The sequence below is a fragment of the Camelina sativa genome, chromosome 18 (assembly GCF_000633955.1).
Source record: "Camelina sativa cultivar DH55 chromosome 18, Cs, whole genome shotgun sequence".
NCBI lineage: Eukaryota > Viridiplantae > Streptophyta > Magnoliopsida > Brassicales > Brassicaceae > Camelina > Camelina sativa.
The window spans coordinates 249,693-259,314 of record NC_025702.1 but is presented as its reverse complement, the minus strand read 5'-3'; the positions used below and the strand labels follow the sequence as shown (position 1 = coordinate 259,314).

At 42.8% G+C, this 9,622-nt stretch overlaps 1 protein-coding gene across 1 annotated transcript in view; it reads right to left on the bottom strand.

Annotated features, from left to right (window-relative positions):
• The window catches only part of LOC104760118 (SEC14 cytosolic factor-like), a gene marked incomplete in the record, with an annotated part of 2,482 nt that extends 1,130 nt beyond the window's left edge, over positions 1-1,352 (bottom strand). Inside the window, 7 exon segments of the mRNA XM_010482974.2 lie at positions 26-85; positions 176-229; positions 306-383; positions 495-548; positions 649-732; positions 925-953; positions 1,045-1,352. Of these exon segments, the coding sequence (XP_010481276.1) occupies positions 26-85; positions 176-229; positions 306-383; positions 495-548; positions 649-732; positions 925-953; positions 1,045-1,099 (414 nt within the window).

The following is a 9,622-nucleotide window of genomic DNA, read 5'->3' as shown; positions in this document are numbered from 1 at the left end:
AAAAAAAGAGTGTAGCAATACTCACCAGTAATACACGGTCTCTATACTCATTGATTTGTATGTGGGACTGGACATAGTATTGAACCTGTATGTGGAAGAAGAGAAGAACATTCAAATTTGTTGTTTGTCATGTGACTGATAGTCAAAAGTGCGCGAAAACAATGAAGCATCTTACAGAAGCTTTATCAAATGTGCTGAGGCCGACGCCAATAGCAAAGACAGGTAAGCCCTAAACGTCAAGAAAGAGAGAATCTGTTTTGATCAGAAAAGGAAATGGAATCATGGGAACTAATTAAGGAGGCTACCTCTTTGGTGTAACCTGACATTCCTATTAGTTGAGAATCTCGTACATCCCTATACAACTCAGTAGGAACAATGGGTTTCTGCGGAAACCAAAAGCATNAAAAAAAAAAAAAAAAAAAAAAAAAAAAAAAATCAAATTTTAGCTCTCAAACCAGAACAGATTAGAGGAAAGAAGGAATGAATAAACTCACGGATAGGATACTGTCAATTTCATTATCTACCCTCCAACGCAAACACTCAACCAGCTGAAAGTGGAGTAAGAAACGGTGTGTACAATAATCAGACAAGACAGACAGACTTTGGATGGAGTCACTCAAAAGCACACAAAGAGTTTGGGAGGCATACCATTGTGTGAGCTTTGCATACGTTCCAGTCTCGTGCTTTCAGAAAACGACCCAAATTCTCCCTCAGATATCCCTGATGGACTCTCTGTAGATTCACAAAAAAAAAAACACACCTTCCTTTTTAAGCCAATACCATAGATGATAGATTCAAACCCCAGATCAAATTTGAGTAAAGGTTTTTCTCCACCGCCTAAACTTAAAAAAATTGAGAAATTTCTGGAGAATCTTCTAATGTATCTGTGATCTGCTCTCAGTTGACCCATTTCCAAGAACATACCTCAAATGTTTTCTTCAATGGCTCCTCAGCTAGAACAAATTTTTACCGGATAGATTCAGTAATCACTAATTAGAAATCAAAGTAGAAACAGAGGAAAAGTAAAGAGGAAAAAGGTCAGACCTTGATCCATCAGCTCCTGAAATTCATCAATGGCTTCTTCTGAAACGATCCCCATTGTTTTGGTGGCTCACTTCCTTGGCAACCAAACAGGATTATTGCCCAGTAACAAAAATTTATATAAAAATCTTCAAGATCGACTTTTTTTTTTTTTTTGGTCACTTTGCACCAAACTATGAGTCCATCATTAAAGGTCAACAAAGAGGTGGTGGTAGGAGGAGAACCTAATAAACTCCCAACAGAAATATACACTTTTAATGACAAGTAGAAACTCGTTTTAAGAGACGAACTACTTTGATTAAGACTGGTCCTAACCAAAATTACAAAGCAACTTCTGATTACTTGTGTGGCATTTGTTGAATAATCTCATCAAATCAATACTCCCAAAACCCATTTTGATTTCCTCTTCCTCTTGTGTTGTGGTGCTTGGTCAATGGGACGAGTTAAAAAGTCTGATTGTTCTCAATGAACCAACGAAAAATAACACAGAGAGGAAGATTCAAACTTTGAAATAGTTTTCAGGAACATTTAATTGTAGGGTGAAGTTAGTTTCCACGACTTGCTTGTTGATCTATGAAATCGACAATATAAATAACACCAATATAAATGAGGATGAATCGAATCTGGTCCTTTTATTAACGTAGAATTCAAGTGAAGGGTTTACAGAAAATGACAATTAAATAGCTAAGCGCAGTTAATACGAAAATAATTGCTCTTCTCTCTCTCTAATTGCCCAACTTTCGGATCCAGAGCTCTGACAACGACATCTGGTATTTATAGTGGGCGATCGACCTAGGGCTCCTTCTGTCACCTCCGCGAATGACGATTTTGCCCTTGCGGCCAGATGGACCAAATCTATGACTTCAGGCCCTAAAATCTTGTGGACTTCTTGCTTAGGCCTCTTTAGATGTTAGGGGACGAAGCCCATATCCAACAATGGTCCCCCTAGTCCGATGAGCGATAGCTTGCTTGAGCTCGTCGGGTACGATTCTACGTCTCAGAGTCCATCTTGTGAAAGGAACAGAAGATTTTAGGAGCTTCGTAACCATCCAGAAAGTTCCGGGAAGTATAGTGCGTTGCACACAATTTTCGAGACATCCGGAGAGTTCTGGGATGAATTGCTTTTTGAATTGCACACATAAGGATTTTTTTTTTGTATTGCGAACGTGGTTGCTTTATGAACTTGGTCATTCGTACTTTTATTGATGATTTTTGCGCAAAGGTTGATTATTGCCGATTTTTGTTCTCTTCACTATGATGAAGTTGTTTTAGAAATTTTTTTTATGCTTTTGTCGTTGCAGGGCATATTTTGCGGTGCAGGACGTCTCCTGGCTTACCCTGGATATGTTATTCCCCGTAACATTGAGAGTAGACAAGACGGACTTGTCGTACTAGTTAGATGCGTTCAGTCGTGACCGGCTTACCCTGTAGGTGCTGTAAGAGTTGCAAGAGTTAGCGAGTCGGGGTCTTCGGCTTATCCACTCTGCTCTCTGCTAGCTTTTTGCGAGTCTGGGCTCGGCTTATAAATCCTTAACCAAAATAAGGATGTGGATTATTTCACCACTGCACCCATGCGGAGCGCTTGCGAGTATGGACTCGACTTTCAATCTTTCCAAAAGTAAAGTTTGTGGATTATTTCACCACTGCACCCATGCGAAGCGCGTTTAAAATCGTACACCTGGCCAGGGCGACGATGTGCAAGCTAATCGTTAGTAAGGCAATATTGCCCGAAAACTCATTGGGTGCGGCTTTTGTTTCCGGCTTATCCCGTGAGTACTTAGAGCTCAATATTGTCGAGCGTTTTTTTTGAAAGGTTCTCGTTGCGCCAAATATCGCAAGTATTGCTCCTCGATGCATGCTGGTGAAAGTGCGGTGGTTTGCCGGCGGCACTGTCTATTGGGTGCGCGTACGATGTCAGCGTGATGGTATGGTAGTTGATGCGGAGGCAACATGGCTCGTGTGACGATTTGTCGACTCTAATGCGTGTTCGATTGGCGTGTTAGTATACGTCGCGTGTTGCGATGGAGAGGGTGCAAGTCGATCGGGTGGTGATGTACTAGGTGAGCACCCTAGTAAGAAGACATACAAAGGCTCTTCACAGCACCTGCGACAGATGCGCGTGGATATAGATATGGTGGGGTGTTCGAGACTTGTTCCGGGGTACTGGTTCATGGGCGCGCTCGAGGCGGAACGATGATGGGGTCTCAGTCTCATGGCAGCTCATGATGGTGATGTGTTAGTCTTGGCGTGACTGTGGGCACCGTACGTGCAACTGGTCACACAGAGGCGGTGTGCGGCGTGCAAGGCGTAGTGCACGGTAAGTGATCTTAGATGTGGCATGGAGGTAGCGACTGACGCGTGGATCTTGTTGCGCTGGTAGAAAAATTACTAGCCTCAGAGCTGCTTGATAGTGCTCGATGCGTCGACTATGATGCTTGTCCAGTCGGAGTGTTCGAGACTTGGCAAGGGCAAGATAGTGGTTGTTCCGAATCTCGCCGTTCTTCCAATTTAGAGAGGTCGGCTGGAATGCTGCTCGCTGAGCTTGGTGAAGCTTTATCCTCTCCGGTTACTGTGCGTCGCGACGTGATGGTGCATGCGATGTCAGCTTCGATACGGAGCGATGCTGGTGCCTTGGCCTAACGGGTCGTTAATCCAGGTGCGGCGGTGTGTAGAGGTCAACAACATATTATTCTCTGTGGTGTGGTTGCATGATGGAGACGATGGCGAGGTGTCGCCGAGGGTGGTAGGAGAATCGTGGTGTTATGGAACGACGACGGGCAAAATACGATGACGTAATTGAGAATGTTCATCCGCATTGTTGTGGGCTTGAGAGCGCGAGATCAAGAGTGGCGAGATCGAGAGTGCGAGATAGAGAGTGGCGAGATCGAGAGTGCGAGATCGAGCGCAAGTTGCGAAATTGAGAATGCGAGATCGAGAGTGGCGAGATCGTGACTACGAGATCGAGAGTGCGAGATCGTAAGTGGCGAGATCGAGAATGCGAGATCGAGGGTTGTGAGATCGAGAGTGGTAAGCTCGAGCGAGAGTTGCGAGATCGGGAGTGTGAGTCGAGGGTTGCGAGCTCCAGCGAGATTTGCGAGATCGAGGGTTACGAGCTCGAGCGAGAGTTGCGAGATAGAGACTTTTGCATACGAGATCGTCGCGAGAAAGAGACCTTTACGTACGAGATTGTGGCGAGATCGAGAATTTTGCGTACGAGATCATGGCGAGATCGAGACTTTTGCATACGAGATCGTGGCTAGATCGAGGTCGATATTTGCGTACGAGATCGTTGCTAGATTGAGAGGATGGCGAGGTCGAGACTTTTGCGTACGAGATCGTGGCTAGATCGAGAGAATGGCGAGGTCGAGACTTTTGTGTACGAGATCGTGGCTAGATCGAGAGGATGGCAAGGTCGAGACTTTTGCATAGGAGATCGTTGCTAGATCGTGAGGATGGCGAGGTCTAGACTTTTGCGTACGAGATCGTGGCTAGATCGAGAGGATGGCGAGGTCGAGACTTTTGCGTACGAGATCGTGAGTTACGAGACTTGGAGTGGTGGATGTCGTGCGGGGGCGTGCTCGATGCTTGATGCGCGTCAAGCTTGTCGGTCGCGTCTCGCAGGTCTCGGCAATGGCGCACTCGGTGGCGTTCTCGAGGGTTACCCTTGTCTTGGTTCGTGGGTCGAGTTCAAGGCTTGCTCAAAATTCTGGCGAGATCAAGGTTTTTCGGCGATGCGGTGGCGAGGTGACGCAGTGGAAGTCAGCGCATGAGTGCTTGCGATTTTAGGCGAGATGACTTGCTCGCGTATCTTTCGGCGAGATGGCGAGATTGATGATGGCGTACTTGACGTCGTCATGGCGTGCTTGAGAGTTAACGAGGTCGCCGTTACGGGTTATGCTTGCAAGATCGAGATCGTATTGGGGCATCGAGAATATCGATGATTGTTTGTTGCGAGTGACAAGTGCTTGCGTATGGGCGCGGTACACGGGATGAGATGATGTTTGTGTCGTCCGGGATGCGAGGATAATTTGGGTGTGATGTGTTGGAGCCACACGCGTAGCGCCTACGGCTTCGCGGTCGATTGGATTGATGCCAGCGGCAACACGAACGGGGGGCGTAGCGCCTACGGCTACGCCATTGGTTGGAGTAGCGCCTACGGCTTCACGGTCAATGAATGTCGCGTCCTCGACTGTAAGTGCTTCGGTCCTCTTGACGCCTTGGAGCTGGTTCGTCCTCGCGAGAGAGATCGGTGTCGTGGCAGAGCGTGGCGCAGAGGTGTTGACGCCTTCGTCACTGGAGAGATCGGTGTGAGACATGCTTCTGGTTTTCTGTAAACGCCTGGCTCTTTAAATTCTATTCATCAAAAGAAAGGATTCCGTTCAGCCACACGGTGGGCGCCAAATTGTTGATGTATGAAATCGACAATATAAATAACACGAATATAAATGAGGATGAATCGAATTTGGTCCTTTTATTAACGTAGAATTCAAGTGAATGGTTTACAGAAAATGACAATCAAAGAGCTAAGCGCAGTTAATACGAAAATAATTGCTCTTCTCTCTCTAATTGCCCAGCTTTCGGATCCAGAGCTCTGACAACGACATCTGGTATTTATAGTAGGCCATCAACCTAGGGCTCCTTCTTTCACCTCCGCGAATGACGATTTTGCCCTTGTGGCCAGATGGATCAAATCTATGATTTCAGGCCCTAAAATCTTGTGAACTTATTGCTTGGGCCTCTTTAGATGTTAGGGGGCAAAACCCATATCCAACATTTGCTAAAGCTTTGTTTTATCGTTTATTGTGTGATTATGAATGAACTCGTAGTCGATTTGGTGGTGAGCCTTGTGTTTGTCGTTTATTGGGAGAAGAACAGATCAAAAGATGGATATTGGTATTCAAAGTTGGTCTCTTTTTTACTGCTTTTTTCTTTGGGGTCAAATATTAAAAGTTGTCTTTTTACGAACGTTTTAATTACTTTTCAAGTGGTTTAATAACTATAAATAATGGCATTTTGTGGCGTATTAGAAAAGTTTAGCGGCCAGAGATACCATAGATGAATTGCTTTAGAGTACCTTTATCAAAGAATTTAATCAGTTGCTTAAGAGTTGCTAAAGTATTATAGGAAATTAAATTTAATAATTCTTATGTGATTTACCTTAGGATCGATGGTTACATAAGATATTTTAGAAATGTTTAGATACTTGGTTATGTCAGTCTGTGATTAGGTGTGAAAAATACAAAATTTCTTTTATTTTTTTGTTTCTGATTTTCTCTATCTCGTCTCTCTCGTTTATCTCCAAAGAGAAAAGCAGAGAATTGAAGGGTGATTCAATTGGAAAGTGGATTTTCACCAACGGTATCATCATATGTAAGAATTTTTCTTGGTCATAATTTTATTGATTTCCTTTGGATCGACATGCATCAGAGTTTTAGGGATGTGAGAAGAAATTAGGTTTCAAGGAATTAGAATCGATTTTAGCAAAGTTTGAAGGTGATAAAATTGATTTATGGTTCTATGATGGGAAATTGTTAACTGGTAACAAATCACTATAGCCGCTCGTCCAGGGATACTTCAGGTGTTGGCACTAATTGTGCTTTAGATGGTTGTTATAGGTCTAAAGATGAGTTTCGTAATCTTGGATATGTTAAAAAAGAATCTGGAGCCGCTAGGATAGAGGGTAATTTTCAAGACCGTGGCTAGTTGAAATCAGAATCCGGTAGATATTTTAGGGGTTTAGATGAGGAAAATAGGTTTTTACCTCCAAATGTTGGTTATGGCAGTGAACGACATGGTGTTACTGTTACAGTCAATCGCAATATGACTAGGTCATCCACAAGCCATGAGGCGACTAGAAACCAGAAATGGGATGAAGCGCGTAATGGAGGGAGGACTCTGTATCCCCGGAGAAAGGATGATTATTATCATTCTGAGATAGAACAATATATTTACCGTGGAAGAAGAGAGGAGAGCTAGAAGAGCATTGCTTTCTGACAAAAATGAAAAGGCTTCATTAACTGAAGGAAATGGAATGTTGAGAACCCATTTGTCATTTGAGGCATCGGTTTCTGAGGGCTATAGACAGTCTCCTAGGCAAACTACTGCATCTGAAATTGAAAAAGATCCTGACAATCACTCAGTCAGGTTTGTTGATGGTGTCGTTCAGGACTGCAAAGTCAAAAATTCGTAGTATTGTCCATGCTGCAGAAAAGGCCTCTAGTTATTTTGAGACTTTTAAAGTAGAGGCCAAGGATGATATTAATGGGAAACATGATATCAATATAGAAGCTTGCTCCACTGTGGCATATGTTACTGATAACCAAAGTACAATGAAGTCCCATGAAGATGTGTTGGACAGAACGAGCACTGGTTGTAATGCAGGTGAAGCTCTCATCTCGAAGGTCATGGAGAAGGATGAAATCATGAAGACAAAGACAAAAATCAATNAGGTTTGTTGATGGTGTCGTTCAGGACAGCAAAGTCAAAATTTATGATACAGATCCTGAAGCTTCAGCTCATGGTAGTGAAGCAAAAATTCGTAGTAATGTCCATGCTGTAGAAAAGGCCTCTAGTTATTTTGAGACTTTTAAAGTAGAGGCCAAGGATGATATTAATGGGAAACATGATAGCAATATAGAAGCTTGCTCCACTGTGGCATATGTTACTGATAACCAAAGTACAATGAAGTCCCATGAAGATGTGTTGGACAGAACGAGCACTGGTTGTAATGCAGGTGAAGCTCTCATCTCGAAGGTCATGGAGAAGGATGAAATCATGAAGACAAAGACAAAAATCAATATCTCTCCTGTTAAATCACGGACATGTTGTATCATGCTTTTGTATCGCCACAACCTCCATTATATAACAGTGAGAGCTAGAGGTTATTCCATTTCCATTTTGTACCCACAATATCAAGCTTTTACAATATATTCTTTCCTTTTTCAATTTATTTTTCTCTTTACAATATATTTTTCCTTTTTTTTTTTTGGTAGGAAACAGGGGATTAATCCCCTGTGCTTTATTGAAAGAAAAATGAAATTAAACACGCATGAGCCTTGGAAACGCAGTTCCTCGGACATCATCCTTCACAAATGACTCTATACTCAATGGACAAGACTCTAAAAATTGAAAACCTATAGGAAGCGTAAAACCATAGTGAGTTAAACCATCCGCAAGACGGTTAGCCTCTCTATACACATGAGTGATACGGACTTTCCAGTCCCTAGATAAGAAGCCATGACATAAGCGTACCAGGAAAGCCAAGGGATGCGTGTCCGCAATCCCTTTCGTTAAAAACCCCACCACCAATTCTGAATCAACCTCTAGCTCCAACCGGTTGATACTCTTCCCCCATGCAATGTAGAGACCGTAATAAACCCCCCAAAGTTCTGCCAAAGCCCCAGAACAAACCCCAATATTTAATACGAAAAAGCCTTGCCAACGGCCAATTTCATCCCGTAACACACCACCAGCTGTGGCCAAGCCCGGATTACCATGTGAGGCTCCGTCTGTATTCAGTCGCATCCATCCTGCCCTAGGCGGTACTCAGCTAACCATTTTCATAACTGTATTGCGTCCCACATTACCAATTGTCGACCCTTGGTTCGCCTTCCAAACTTTGGTAGCAGCCTTTTTCAAAAACTTTAATCTATCCCGACATTTCCCAACCACTCCAAAGACATACCCACACCGCCATTTCTAGANAACATAAACAACAAAAGCAACATTCTTACATTGTCATAATCATCATCAAGTGGAGATTCATTGACCCAATCATGCAGATTTGGACNTTTATACCCTGCCCGTTTAGACCCTGTACCCGTTTAGACCCTGCCCATTTATCTGGCCCGTTTAGATGGATTTTTTTTTGATTTTTTACTTAAGATTGCTTTTTTACTAGAGATTGTAATCAAAGAACAACAAAGGAAAACAGAAACGAAAACATTATATATCAAAGAAACGAAATACGAATTCATACTTGTATGATACAACAAAACAGAACAAAACCCACTAGTACCAAACAAACCAATTCGGATCATCATCCACTAGTACTACTAGAAAGAGTATAATGAAACAGAACAAGACCACACTAGAAGCAACATATTCAATGCATGATAGAATCTCCTGATCTTGAACATTCTTCTGAAGTACATGTTGTTGTGCCAATGTCATAGTTGTTCTCTATGTTACCTGTTAAAGTTAAGAGTTTTATGGAAAATAGTTTTATGTAAAAGTTAAAGTTAACTTATTAAGGAAAATAGTCTTATGTAAAAGTTAAGAGTTTAGTTACCTTCATAATCTGCAAAACCACGTAACCAATTACGGGTACAGAGCAAAGCTTGAACGTTCTTTGGAAGCAAACAGTTTCTGTAAGGAGTTATGACCCGAGATCCAATACTAAAGGCTGACTCAGATGCTACCGTGGTGATGGGAATACTTAGTATTTCACAAGCCAAAGAGGCTAATTCCCCAAGTCGATGCTGGTTGTCCTTCCAAAAGGACAAAACATCCAATTTTGGAAAAGACTTTCTCTCCAATCTTGGCTCTTCTAAATAGATATCTAGATGTGTCTTTGTCTTGC